Source organism: Silurus meridionalis, chromosome 25, assembly GCF_014805685.1.
Source record: "Silurus meridionalis isolate SWU-2019-XX chromosome 25, ASM1480568v1, whole genome shotgun sequence".
Classification (NCBI taxonomy): domain Eukaryota; kingdom Metazoa; phylum Chordata; class Actinopteri; order Siluriformes; family Siluridae; genus Silurus; species Silurus meridionalis.
The window spans coordinates 12,849,214-12,864,679 of NC_060908.1; the positions used below are offsets into that span (position 1 = coordinate 12,849,214).

General features: G+C 38.1%; 2 protein-coding genes across 2 annotated transcripts; both read left to right on the forward strand.

Moving 5' to 3' along the window:
* The first annotated feature begins 305 nt into the window (after positions 1-305).
* On the forward strand, positions 306-5,143 carry im:7138535 (uncharacterized protein LOC797998 homolog). The gene is made up of 8 exons (XM_046838492.1): positions 306-458; positions 546-652; positions 2,001-2,117; positions 2,300-2,550; positions 2,638-2,718; positions 2,797-2,913; positions 3,810-3,953; positions 4,045-5,143. Exons 1-8 carry the CDS (start codon positions 415-417, stop codon positions 4,210-4,212), a joined length of 1,029 nt encoding a protein of 342 aa, XP_046694448.1. The 5' UTR covers positions 306-414; the 3' UTR covers positions 4,213-5,143.
* Positions 5,144-5,224: 81 nt separating this feature from the next.
* On the forward strand, positions 5,225-15,356 carry LOC124378743 (GAS2-like protein 2A). The gene is made up of 6 exons (XM_046838491.1): positions 5,225-5,577; positions 6,900-7,117; positions 8,054-8,161; positions 8,390-8,486; positions 10,023-10,227; positions 12,355-15,356. Exons 1-6 carry the CDS (start codon positions 5,226-5,228, stop codon positions 13,979-13,981), a joined length of 2,607 nt encoding a protein of 868 aa, XP_046694447.1. The 5' UTR covers position 5,225; the 3' UTR covers positions 13,982-15,356.
* The last annotated feature ends 110 nt before the right edge of the window (positions 15,357-15,466 follow it).

Here is a 15,466-nt window from a genome sequence, read left to right on the forward strand (position 1 = left end):
AATCCTGCTTCTGATTGGCTAGATTTAGTGTCAATCATATGCACCTCGGCTGTCATTGGTTACTTTCATATTTTGAAAGCGGTTGGACGTCCCTTTTGTTGTTGACGGCAAAATTTCACTTTCACATTGTTTTACATGCTATCATCGAAATAATAATATAAATTATTATTATTATGATAATGATGATAGGTTAACAAAAGTGGATTTTTTTATTATTATTTATTTTTTTCCAAATTTATGTTTGTACGATTTTTGCTCAACTACAAATAAAATAAATAAATTAGCCTAGAATAAAAGTCACGTTAAAGGGCCAACCAGAATCCAAAGTGTGTGGATTGGATCAGGAAGTAACTCGGACAACTCTGTGGAAAATCCCATTACATGGACATATAATTTAGTTTCCAACTTTTGGGAATGGAGAGAGATTCTGGGACAATAGCGGCGATTAAAGCCCTTGGGTAAACTATGAAATATCTCCATTTTGCTACTATTGTATTTGAACCACTACTATTAGATTTGACTGAAATGTTATGTATATATTACAGATATGACAGTGATCGCTGTATGACACGGTGTGGATGTGATGAACTGCCGTGTCCACTGCTTTCCTGGCTGGTCATGGAGCTGAGAAAAAGCAGCCCTGAACTTGCAGGTATAATTAGATCCATTTTCTCCTGTTTTAAATAAATGCATCCATAATATCAGATGAAACAACAACAACAACAAAAAATCTGATCCTGTTGGAACTTAAAACCATAACAAGTTCAAAATGGTACAGCTTTTACATCTTTTTTTCATATACCTATAATATATTCACATATTTTATCTTGATACGATGTAAAATTAAATGTAAATATTACATAGATTTTTTATTTACATATAAAGAAAATAAACTGACCAGGCATAATATTATGATATCATAACATTGTGTGAATAACACTGATTATCTCTTCATCATGGCAACATTTTGTCCTTAAAGTCGATGTGTTAGCAGGAAAAATGGGCAAGCGTAAGGATTTGAGTTTAACAAGGGCCAAATTGTGATGGTTAGACGACTGGGTCTCCAAACCTGCAGCTCTTGTGGTCTGCAAAACCGGCGACAGAGTCATGGGCGACTGAGGCTCATTGATGCACGTGCTACATGCTCCTGAAGCTGAAATTGGTGAAGAAGTTGATGCTGTTAATGCTTGAAGTGTCAGGACTGTTTTGGCAGCAAAAGTGGGACCAACACAATATTAGGCAGGTGATCATAAAGTCATGCCTGGTCGTTGTTGAAACTGGAGAACACTGAGGAAACACACATGGACATCATTAGAAAGTGCAAAACTCTGCATTCGAGTCTGTATTGTGGACACCTGACCATCATACCCTTATTTAGCCTTTGCCTCCAAACCATTGGTAAAAAGGTTGTATGCTTAAACATTTCGCAGCATGACAAATCGAGGTCTATGAAAATCTGGTTTGCATCTTGTTTTACAAAATCTGGTTTTACATTTATGGCATTTAGCAGACCCCCTTATATTGAGCGATGTATAAAAGTGCTTTGAAGTTTCTATCTATTAATTTTTTTAAATACATTAAATACAAAGGTTGCGAAGGTTGGAGAGCAAGAACTCCAGTGTCATGCACAGAGCCCTGATCTCAACATCACAAAACATTATTGAACTGGAACACCAAGCTTGTTCATCTTTGATTTGTGGCTGAATGAGCACAAATCCATACTCCAAAATATAGTGGAAAGGTTTGGAAAATGGAGGTTATTATAATAGCAATGTTCAACAAGTACACGAGTGAGATGATTCGTTTTTTTCTCACACATTTGCCTAAAGTTTTATAAGCCTTACATATCTGTGACGTCTCTCCACCATAAATCTGATCAGAATAGTAGTTCAAGAAGATGAACAAATATATGTATTGATATATGTAGGTTAGTGTCACATGGTGTCTTTCAAGAACATGTTCTTGGTTCTACATTATCAATTTTTTTTTCTTTTTCACAGGAGAAAGCAGGACCATTCTGTCCGGGGAACTGAAAGAGATCCTGAAAGTGATGTTGTACCCTTATAACACACTCAGCACAGAGATTCTGACCCCCATTCATCTCAAAAGAATAACGAGTAAACTACAATGCTGTTTAATGGAAATGCAACTATAGCAACTTCTAAAGTTTCTCTTAAAGAGACGAAATGTTTAATCTTTATAAAGCTGCTTGGATTGTGTTGTACATCAGACTGCATGTATGTTCCGATCTATAAAGGTATAGTAGATGAATACATTTTGTATAAAATTTTGTTTTCAGAGTTTTTGGTGTCAGAGTTGCAAGCAGCACGTATACTGAAGTACAGAGAGTGCAATCCGGAAGATACTGAGCATCTGAGCGAGTCAGCCAAAGAGCAGAGACAGAGTGAATCTAACCTAGAAATGGAACCTGAGATCGAGGATATGAAAAAAGGACATTTAGATGACAAGGAAGTGATTATCGAATTGTCAAAGTTGTTCCAGACCTTGGACATGTGTCCATCATCGCAGATCAGTGATGTCTACTCACAGGTAAGAAGAAAACACAAATAGGCAGCATATAGACTTTAAATAAACGAACGAATGCAAGTCATAATCACGGTATCTCCCTTTATTCAGGTGGAATCACGCATAGCATTGCTCCCAGAAGGTGCAGTGCAAGAGCCGTTGCTAAAGACCAATCCAAATTCTACACAATGGGTTCGTATTGTTTGAGCAACATGACCCATGCGACGTGACTCTACCGTTTTTCTGTTTTTACAACCCGATTGTTTTCAGAGCGAGCTGAATCGGATTAAACAATCCCTCTGCAAGGACTACGAGTGCCGTCTGCAGATGATGATCAAACGCTTCCACGTCACAATCCAGTCGTTTGCGTGGGGAGAGCGTGGAAAGGTACATTACCCAATTGCCTCCTGCTGCTCTTACGGAAAATTTATTTTGTACGGTTTTATAGTAACAGCAATTTCGACTTTATATAAAAATCGAGGTCACCTCTTATTTGAAACCTTTTCAAATGCGACGTGACCTCGATTTTTATATAAAGTCGAAATGTTCAAAGACCTCACAGTATTTGATTAGGATTATAATGTGCTCGGTGACTCCTGTCCTCCTGTCCAAGAAGCCTTCGAAGAAGCAAATCATTATGTTTAAAAAAAATCCTTCATGAATCATTTTTCATATAATCCTACAAATCATATTCTATACCTACACTATGGGATCTTCAGGTATCTCTCTGGAGGTGGTCTTTAAGTTTATGTCTGAACCCTGCAACAGTGTTTCCCTTCATTAAAGAACTTTTATGCGATGGCTCCTCTAAGAAGTTAAGAGTTTCTTCAGGGTTCTTTAACAGTTATTTACAGGTTAATAAGCCAGAAAAGTAACCAGGGTTCCAACATATACTGTAAGCCGTAAGATGGAAATTTTAGGGATTTCATTCTGTAGCAGTGCACTTAGTCATATGATGTTATCCCCCCACATCCCTAAAAAGGGTTCCTTACTGGTTCTTTAGATACGTAATGGTTTTACATTACACAAAAAGTGTCCTAAAAGTTCTTTTAAAAAATGCCATATATAAAATCCCTTTTTTGGGTTTCCTGAGTCCCATTTTATTTATAGCTCTAGTGGTCATAAATCGGTATTCTATTTACCAACAAATGTATGTTGAAAGAATCCTAGACCAAAGGAACTAAAATGTCATCTTGTAGGTTTGAGTGCCTCTTAATAACTTGGACATACTTACAGAGCAGCTTCATTGAAATATCTGGCAACTTCTTAATTTTTTTCATTAGGAGCGAAGCATTTTGATGTCCGCTATACCCCTGTTTACATCATCACCCAAGTCGTCCGTTTCTATTGCGCTGTTACTAGCAGCTAGAGAGGATCGGTCTAGCATTCTGCCCGTGACTGCAGGACCGTCAACAGCCGTTCACAAGGTGCTGCATTTACAGAACCTAAATATTCACACACTTCACGTATCGATTCACATTCAGAAGGATAACAAACACGTTTTCTTCCACCGTGAAGGTGCTGATGGGTAGTGTGCCTGATCGAGGAGGTCGACCCGGAGAAATTGAACCTCCAATGCCGATGTTCACGCGACGTAGTGAAGGAGGCGACGGTCAAAGGCGTGAAAAAAACAAATTCAAGCGACGGGAATATTCAGAGAAAAAGAAGAAAAACAAGAATAGATAGTAACCTAGAGATACTGACATGAACCCGAATACTAATCAGAATTATTACATCCTGTTGTTTCGTATGCAGTACATAATGTTTGATACTTGTTCGCATTTATGATCATCTGCATTCGAATAATTGTAAAACTTTGGCTTTATTGATGGATTACATGTGCACTATGGAGATTATAATTTTATGTTAGGATGAAACGGTATATACGTTTAAAATCTTTATACTGTCTATGATTTAGGGGCAAGTTTGCACCATGATCTCCCCTTCCTGGTCATTTCAGTGGTAGTCTAAAGGGGAGATCTTTTGTACCTTTTTAGTTTTAATTTGTGTGTAATGCATTAGTCTGTTTATTAATTAAACACTATATTCACTTTACTAAATATACACACTAAAATGTACAGAAGAGGTTTGATTAGTGGTACCAGCCTAAAGACAAGGAAGGGGACAGATCAGTTTTTTTTCAGTGTTTAGAGAATGTTTAAATGATATAAGGCAATATATTACGTGTAAATGTGCAACCTTTTTTTGTTTGTAATGCGTTAACTTCATTACTGACTATGCCTGTTGTTGAGTTTGACAATCTAACTTAATTTATTCTTATTATATAGTCAGTCTGTTGATGATAATAATAATAAAAAAAATTATAATTGATAATAATTAGCAATAATAGACCACTGATTAGTGTTTTTTTTTTATTATTTCTTATGAGAAAGTTATATACAAATTATTATTATTGATATTAAATATTATTTTATTTCAAGAGGAATATTTTGATTAGTTTGATTTAAAGGTCAGTGTCTAGATGTCTTGCTTTTCTGTTATTAAACATGGTTATGCGGAGTTGCTGTGGTGGTGATGCTGAAATGGTTAAGGGGAATGTTTGGTCTGGTCACCAAGGGCAACATGACAAGCTCGAAAATAAAACCAGCAGAAACTTTCCAAGCTCCTAGTAGTGTTTTGTTTAGATTAAGAATTTGGACGATCGGAATTATGCATTGCATTTAAGCCATCATTTTGACATGTCGGGAATCGAGCACGCGTCGACGCAGAGCATCCGGCCGTTCAGGTCGTGTGAGGAGTATCTCTACGCCATGAAGGAGGACCTGGCCGAGTGGCTGAGGGACCTGTACGCCGTGGACGTCACGGTGAACAGCGTGGTGCAGGCGCTGGAGACGGGCGCGCTCCTCTGCGCCCACGCCAACAACGTGACGCGCGCCGCCGCCGACTACCGGCGCAAACGCGGGCGCAGGTGCGCGCACCTGCCCGCCGCCGGAGTAACTTTCACGAGCTCGGCGCAGCCCCTCACGTTCCTGGCCCGGGACAACGTGTCCAACTTCATCAACTGGTGTCGGAATGAGATGCACATTAAAGGTAGGGGGGAAAGAAAGACGTTAAAGAAGTGTGTGTGTATATATATATATATATATATATATATATATATATATATATATATATATATATATAAACTATATTATTTTAATAGGGTCAGTTTTAAATTAATAGATGTACTCATTTTGTACTGAGACGTAAATATATTTGTGGTTACATTTGTATGATTCATAAAAGCACTGAATAATAATAATTATTATATATTTGTGATGTTGCAAAAATAAAACTATTTCAAAGTCGCTGCGTTTTCCTACTGCCGTTCATATGCTGTTTATAACATAAAAAATGGTAAAACAATTTTTTTTTATACCTTTATCTTTCTAAGGTGTACATTAAATCTCTGAACATTAAAACATACACACACACACACACACACACACACACACACACACACAAATATTCACATAAATTAACTATTCATTTATTTTAGTCTTTTGTTCAATGAAGATAGAAATCACAAAGTTATAAACTCAAAATAAACATTTTGGTTATTATTGTGATTAGGTGGATTCAATGCGTTGCGTGTTATTACTTAGTTATACCACAAGTTGGCGACATTGTAAAGGAAACTACAAGCCTGTACTGAATTCCTCACTTATCAAGTTTGTTGCTGAAAATAATCTTCATACAGAGCAAAGCTTTATATGTATTATTCAATACGACCTTCTAAAAGACACATTATTAAATTTTAGCTTATATGAGGTCAATTGTCATCGCCTATAAATTTGGACAATTGTTTTTGTCATTAATGTTTTTTTGCTCCAACAATATCTACAGTCATGAGGTGCTCCCTGTTCATTTTGTAAAGGTACTTTTCCTGGACATTGAACGTCTGTGTTTATTTGTATTTGTGTGAGGTTTTTTTTTTGGTTAGTGCTTAGCTTAGTACCCACTTTACATAGGTAGACATCCAGGACTGGTGAATGTTATTGTAGATCAAATCAAATCAAATCAAATTTTGTCACATACACATACATACAGGGTACGACATGCAGTGAAATGCTTTATATAAGATTAGATAAAGTCTATAATTTAGTCCAATTTTCAAGTGAAATTCTATTATTATGCAGTAGGTGAATGTCATGGCTACAGAACCACAGTGCAACACAGAAGATAATATGGACACAATGTGCACAGGACTACCTAAAGTTCAAGTTTAGGAAAAGGGTAATAAAGAGCAAGCAAACAAACAAACAACAATTCCAACCCTTTACCAAATCCATGTGGAATGTATGTAGGTTGAAATTACAGTCGAACTATGCACGCGTATCACCATATCACTACTGTCCTTGCTTCTTCTACAGACGTCCTGATGTTTGAGACAGATGACCTTGTACTGCGAAAAAATGAGAAAAATGTGGTGCTTTGCCTGCTCGAGGTGGCTCGACGAGCATCTCGCTTCGGCATGGTGGCGCCTGTCCTTATTCAGCTGGAGGAAGAGATAGAGGAAGAGATTCGCAAGGAGAAAACTGAGCCTGTGGTCCAGAGACGTGTGGTGAACATTGAAAACCTGGATGAAATGGTGAATGACTTGTGATCTCTAGTCTAGATTTTATTACAGTCCATCAGCTTAGAACACAAGTTACCTGGTGAAAGCTACGTTCTTATAAAATTTTACTTCAACTCAAATTCAAGTTGCTTTTGAATTATGAAATGAGCTGAATTTAGTGTGTATTTGAAGTGTTGGTGACCAGTGATGAAATCATAGGTAAATATAGGCTTTGTTATTCAACAAATGACCATTTGTTCATCGCTACAAAAAGGATTCAGTCTACAAACACTTCAGTGCTGATGGATATATGATGACGGCTCAAAAATGTAGTTTGATTTTTCTCAGAATGTTGCAGCAGTATGAGCTTGTCTCAGTGACAGTATGTATGTATTAGGTTTCTCCCCAATTTGGTCAACCTCCTATTTAAATTGAGCCACTGGCAATCAATATACTTGCATGAGGCAACAGTCTTTGTAGGAAGACGTAGGTGGTGTTCTTGACCTTCTCCCAAAGGCAACCTACATTTACATATCATTTAATTAAGGAAACGAATTAATGGCTAGAATATAATAAATATTAAAAAGCCAGTGAAATTACAGTCAGTCTTTTTGTACTGATACAGACTCTATTATACATGGTTGACTGGCTTGTAAAATATGAATACCAGCCGGGGATGACGCATGACCTCGTCCCAACCTCAATCAGAGACATCAATTCCTCTATAAACAGGTTTACGTTCGGTCAGTGAAGACCGATAGTCAGGCAAAGCAGGATGGGCCTCCTGTTAAGACGACCATGATTTGTAGGATCAATTGCCATTCACTTACTGGATTTTACTCACACCATTATGATTTACTGAACTGGAAAAAATGGCTAGGGCAAGCTGTATTGAGCGAATGGGTTAGTGAAAAAGAGGCTGAATGAAGTTGTGTGTGTGTGTGTGTGTGTGTGTTGTTATGTGCGCAGGTTCAATATCTGATAAGTCGCTGCACTTGTCCCAGTCAGTTCCCCATGCTGAAGATATCAGAGGGCAAGTACCGAGTCGGAGACTCCAACACCATCATATTTGTGCGAGTAAATAAACCTCAGTGTTTTCTCTTCCTCCCTCTCTCTCTCTCTCTCTCTCTCTCTCTCTCTCTCTCTCTCTCCCCTAATTCCTCTCTCATCAATAACCACGTCTGTTTTCGCTCTGCTGTGTCACACACTGACAAATGATAGGAGATACATTTCATATACACACCGGCAGTACTTCACTGTCAGTCAGCATATGGCATTTCTATTAAACAATGTGTGTGAGTGTAGATCCTAAGGAATCACGTGATGGTGAGAGTGGGTGGAGGTTGGGACACCCTGGAGCACTATTTGGACAAACATGACCCCTGCCGCTGCACATCTCTCTGTGAGTGCATATGCACACACACACACACACACACACACACTTTTATTTGCTAGCTTTCTAAAATAGATATTATATACTTTATGCAATTATAAACAATCAGCTTGTCTCCTGTTTGTTGTTTCAGCTTTTAAACATGTATGGAAGTAAATGGAAATAGATTTTTGATTATTTTATGCCCCCCCAAATAAAGGTCAGTCATCCACTGAATGCAGATGCATTTAATTTGTGCAGGCACATGTAATTGCTTTCCTAAAAGTGCTTAAAGCGTAAACATGTTTGTTGTTCATAAAGCGTTGGCACAACAAATACAATTATAATAAACTTGAACCTCTATTTAATATTTATATATAATATATAGTATTTAATATTTCTCTTCTAATAGAAACAGTGTGAGTTGCCCTTTTTTCAAGAATAACAACTAGGTGTGAAAATACCAGATACAGGCACATAGAGACAGTATTGGTATCAGAAACAGAATATACCTATAAACATTTATAAAAGATAAAACAAGGCAAAATAAAACACAGCTATTTCACTCAAGCAAGAGCAAAAAAAGAGCAAGCTCATGAACGGTTTCATAGGCGAAAGAAATTCCCACGTGAAACTGCTAAAGAGAAGTGCAGCCACTCTTATTTGAGATGAGCAAAGTAACAGAATGCTGACAAACAGCACGAATATGTTGCTTTGTTCTTCAGAAAAAAAAACATTTTAGATTCAAATGAGCAGAAAACTACAAGAAGTAAATCTACACCAAGGTAAAAAGTACTGAATTCAAGCCTAATGTCATTTATTTGATATGCATAACACTTCCTTTAAAAAAAAAAAAAAAATATATATATATATATATATATATATATATATATATATATATATATATATATATATATATATAAAAATAAATAATTTTGGTATAATTAGTTTTAGGAATGGTTTCAGTACTCTGTCTGTAAATACCATGTATCCTATAATAAACTAGCAGGACGGAGAGGCAGAGACATTAACGTGGGCTGTGTTAGTAATTAGCAGAGTTTGTTTTCCATCAGAATCTAGGAGATGACGAATTCAATTCAGCTCTTTCTTCCATTTTGCGTAGCTTTGCCACTAAACTTGGCGAGATAATCATCAACTGGTATGATGTTTGAGAGTTCCATGGGTCGAACTATAGGGGGAGAATAATAGGGGCTCGAGAATAGAACCCAGTGGGACACCATATTGCACTTTTTCCTCTCTGGATAATCTCCATTATGTGAGTGGAGTCTGCTGGGATAATAACAGGATATATCTGATTGCATTCATGCCGCATAGAATCGAAGCATGCTGAGGTAGCTCGCTGTCATCTGGGAATATAAATAGCACAAGAGTCTTTTAGTTATCAAAGGAGCTCTTAGCTATAGAAACACAGCCCTTGTTAAACCTGCTCTTCGTTTTTTTTTCTTTTTTCTGCTGTAGGAATTACATAACCCAAGCTCCCGGTGAGCTCAAATGAGCATCTCTTTTGCTCATTTGATTTCCGTCTCTCTCGCTCTCTCTCTCTAGCCCATAAACTGGCACAGCGCCCTGCCACTCCAGTCCACGAGATCAAAGCCAGGCAATGCGGGCCTGATGGCCAGGCGACGTCTCGAATCTCTTTGGTGCTGAGCCGAACCCAATCCCCCCTTGACCCTGTGATCTGGACCCCTTCAACTCCCACTAGGATCCAGAGATCAGAGCCGAGGCTCAGGAATAGCCCATCTCCTACAAAGTAAGCGAATAAAATACAGACATTTACATCATTAAATTACTGTGGTTTCATAAATAGAGGATATTTTTAAAAATTGCTTGACGTGTACATATTTGCACAGGTCGAAGTGCGTTCTGGTCTTGCAACTGAATTAGTAAATTTTTAGACTTTTAATTGCATTATAGTGTCATTTATTTAATGAATGTATTGTGAGTTAAATTATGCTAAAACCAGTCATCCACAAGGCCGATGGCATCATTGGCGACGCATCCGGCATGAAATCTAGTGCTTCTTGTATTCGGATAGATACACAGCTACACAATCACAATTGCGAAAACTGCAGCCAGCCAAAAATGGACCTTGATTTTTCATGTAACATGTACGCATTATATTTATTATGGCGAACAGGAAGAACTGTATAGAATTATTTTAGACATTTTACCCTGTTAGGATCTTGAGCCATGCATTGAAGTTACTGCAGTATGTAGAGTTTTTAGAGTTTTCCCCACCCATACATGTCGGTGGCTTTCAAGGGGAGCCAAGGAGGGCAACAAAAAGTAATCAATCACTGAATGTCACTGAATACCATGAACATTGCACTCAGAATGAATCAGTGAGTTAATTAAAACCAGCAAGGGCTCATGGCAGGTTAAAGAGCATCTTCAGGAAGAAGTAGTTTGCATTTGATAAATCTCATCTCTGGTTCCTAGTTAAACCTACATGATCCAGCTAATCCAGGTTTTAAAGCTTACAGTTTAGTATAATTGTCTGACTGTACTTCAGTCTAAACTGTAATTCATTCTCATACGTTATTGTTTCTAAAACCTGCACAGGGACTTGTATGGCAGACACTCAATACAATTGAAATCAATAATCGTGTGTAATTGTTGATAGGACGCGCCATTCTGTGATGTATAATAATTTGTTTTCCATAACACAAAGCTCCAGCATGTTTTATTCCTCACATATGCCATAGTTATAATTTGGAAAGCGTTTAATCAACATTTTTGATACAAATCAGCTCTGGCTGTGAGAGTGACAGAAATCCATTTAGGCTCGCAGACACGGCCCTTAATTAATCAGACAGCAAGCATCCGTACTACTCAGAAATCTGTGCATGTCAGAAAGTAGTGCAGACAATTCTAAGCAGCTGCGGAGAAGAAATTATTTATCACCGCGCCGAACTGCAGTTCATGTTTCGCTCGTCGAGTGTAGTCGTCCATCACTTCATCATTCATTTTGAATCAAATTCCCATCGCATTACAATTATCTCTCGGCAACAGTGCAGCACAAACAATGGCAGCACAAAATTACATGGGTAATGGTTTCGAATCGTTGTTATTGCGACCGTCCCCATCGCTTCATACAAATTTAATCAGAATGTCTAATGTCAGGCTATTTAATTACTGCATTCAACTAAAATGAGCTTCTGCTTCACCACTCATTCCTACACCAACATTCAGGTTCGAGTAGTTTTCCTTGGGTTAGTTGACACAGTGTTGCGTGAGTATAAATCAAAGTCAAGCTCTAAATTGTTTCAGACACATTATAGATTGCAGATTTCAGTGTGGAGGCTCTGATAAAAATATAAATGGGGCCATTTACACCAAATAATGACAGTGTTCATAAATCAGCAACCTTTCAGATAAGTGTCACTGTAATAACCATTATAAACAGTCTTCAAAACACAAATAACTAAAAAGGGAAAAAAAAAACAATAAAGAGTATAAATGCCTGCTTTATATGACTGTGCTTTAATGTATATGTGACGAATAAAGGTTATTCTATTGTACAGTACAGAATATTTATCAGCTTGTGTGATTTTCATGAAGAAAAATCCATGGACAAAAAAGTTAAAAATTTGTTATAGCATCCAGCCATTAGAAATCTATGTCATGATCTTTAAAATGTTAATAAGGGTTTAATAGAGCTTACCCTGTTCTGACATTTAAAGTATTAATTTGTGTCCACTTCATCTAAATTAGCCTGATATAATGACATATGCTTCAGCTGGAGTGCTGCTATTTTTTAAAAAAGGTACTGATTTACATGCTTATATACAAAGCTCTTAATAACTATAAATATTCTGTAAAGAAATAATGTTACTATTACATTATAAGTCATCTGGCTTTGTGAATCTTTTTTCAGGTTAAGAGTCCCTTGTCGGCAAACCTACTCTGATACTAAGGAAGTGGTAAATTCAGCTAGCAGAAGAGGCAGAGAACTCAGTAGAGTGTCTCCATCTCCACGTGTAACCAGCAGTCTTCCACGGCCAGCTCGTCCGTCCACCCCACCCCAACCAGAGACTCAGCGTCCCTGTACACCCTTGATCTTACAGAAGGTCTACAGCCAGACCTTTCCTCCACCCCAGCAAGAGCCAGACAGCAGGCTTAGGCACAACTGGACTAAGTCGCAGATTGTATCAAAGCTAAGGCAAAACGCGACAATTGGACCAAAAAACAACCAGGATTTTCTCAGCATTCCAGAGAAGCCAAGAGCTTCCGGGTCACATCGGCCTTTCCAGTGTGTTACACCAGTTCAGGGTCTTGTAGCCAACAACATTTTGGTGAGCCACCAAGACTCTCAAGACCTTGCCAATGCCAGAAAGAGCCCCGGGTTTATTCGGACATTTTCTCCTACAAAAGGGTTAATAGGTGTCATATCAAGTGATGGAAATAATATGCATCTAGCATCAAATGGAAGCACACTGGAAGCACAAGACCAGCCATCAGATCATTTGTCCCAACCTCCTTTACTTCAAGAAACTGAGTATAGCAGACAAAGATTTTCTTTACATGGTGACAAGCACAACTTAGACCTTCCAAAGAACACTGTACTCCATTCTGTCATCAACATAAACAAATCAGACTTCAACAGCACCATGGTGAAGCCATCACCTGTTTCTGCTCTTAATACAGAAAATAAATGTAGAGATACCGAGAAAAGCAATCTCTTTATTCCTGCTCCAATCAGTCCTGCTCAGGAGGCCATTCTTTACCAGAGCCTTGAAGAAGAGATCCTGTTTAATCTACAGCAACTTGGCGTGGACTCTGATGGCAGTGACTCAGAGAATGAGCAGGACATTCGTCAACCGGACACCCCAATGAATTCTTCACATGAGATCAAGAAACCTTCTATCCAAAACATATTCTCTGGTGCATCTTATTCATGCTCCACACAATCAAGGAATGCAAGTTTTGACGCTGTCATTAGTGAACTTTCAAAAGAGAGGAGTCCACTTGAGAAAGTTTCTGTTGAAAGTTGGGTAAACAATTCCTCCAGAGATCTCAGAGGCAAGAAACATGAAAGTCAGACTAACACAGATTCAAGACACCTGAGTGTTTCCAAACCTTTTATGGCCAGTTCCTGGTCTTCCCTAGGCTCGAGCATGGATTCAAAAGATTCAACTGAACTATCCAAGACAGCTGATGCCAAGAACTCCAGTACTGGCAGTAAGGAGAATCCTTGGGCCCCTTCCTCCTATCAGAGGAAATCCTTGAAAAAGCCAGAAAGAGTCCCTTCCATCTATAAGTTGAAACTGAGACCTTGTGTCCGCCCCAGACGGGACCACAGACCTGACAAGACACCTACAAAAATCCCCAAGCCAGTTTGCTATAAAGATGTCAAAGCCCAAGAGGCACCAATCAGAACAATATGTCAGTACAAAATACTGTTATATCTGATACTCAGAAAGGATTCGCTGTTTCTCGTAGAGCTTCCACCAAAAGACACTCTAAGAAAACATATCAAGCTTCATCCAAATTTAGTGCCATAAACTGCACAGAAGGGGATCAAGAGATGATCGCTAATCAGGAGCTTGAATTCTGGGTTTAAGCTTTTTTAACATATATTGTCTTTCTGTGTTGGTATTTGTGCCATGTTTTGGATCTCAGACATTAGCCAGGGTAAACTCACTCAGTTATGGATTTAATAACCAATTCTGTAGCTTAATCTTTGTCAGGGTCATGGTAAATCTATAGCGTACCCTTTAAATGGAAATGGGATGTCAGGCTGTTTTTAACTTTTGAAAACTTTTTAACACATATATCCGAACCAGTACTTGAAACTGAACTCAATCCTTTGTAGCTGTGAGGTGACAATACTATCTGACATGCCACTAGTCTGCCTTTATATATACATACATACATAGTTACATTTGCTTTATAGATTGATTCTCTTATCTAAACTGAGCAAGTGCAATAGCAATCAAGGGTTATGGGTTTTGTTCAAAGACTCAACCATAGTAGCTTGTCTTTGCAGGGATTCAAATGCACAACCTTTCCAATCAGTAGCCCAACCACTGAACAACCACTTCTCAATTGCCCAGTGGGAAATTCAGCATAGCCAAAATATTTTTATGATCTACAAATTTGCTTAAAATAGTTTCTCCACCATGCGCTTAGAATTTCAGTTACACACATGCTGACATGCTTAGGCTTTATCAAATAAGCACTTTTTCCCCCCAGGCAGCTTTGAGGCTTGCAGAAATAGAAAAGCACACACTGTATTATTGTTTACAGTCAGGTGCTTTACACCTGAGCCTCGTTCTGTCAAAACTCATAAAATGCTAAAAGTACCCAGAGAAAATACACAATATTACATTATTGCATCAAATCTATTTTAGTCCCCTCTAATCGTCCATACGTGATGTGTATATGAAGCTTTTGTTTATCCCGTAGATGGTTGAGAATAGGCAGATCCAGTGTGTAACATATTATTTGGAAACTAAAGCATTCCCACTGAGGTTATTCTTGGCTGTATTTTGCTTTATAACAGTTTTGCAAGTCACCTTGCTGCTGTGTTTTTGCCAGTACAGCCTTTATAAATAAACCCAAGTGTAAGTCTAGGGCTATTTATAGCCTCCTTGAAACTGCAGTCTATCACACCAGAGCAGCTGCACCCGGTGCATCTTTCTCTCTCTCTCTCTCTCTCTCTCTCTCTCTCTCTCCATCTCTCTCTTTCTCTCCATCTCTCCTACTAGCATCTCTCCTTCCAGAATTTCTTTCAGAAACGAAGATTATCGCAGACCACTCACGAGTATCTTAGTCTGATGTGGCTAGAGAAAGCAGGTCCAAATCATTACAGGTTTTTTTTATTCCTACAATTAAGAGTCAGCATTTAGAGCTAAATAGATCATTACAAATGAAAACACAACTCCATGTTATGTTTTTAAAATAGAATCCATTTCCTACGATAGAATTGTTTTTATTATTATTATTATTATTATTATTGTGGCCACTCTAGCAGAAATAACTGTGGT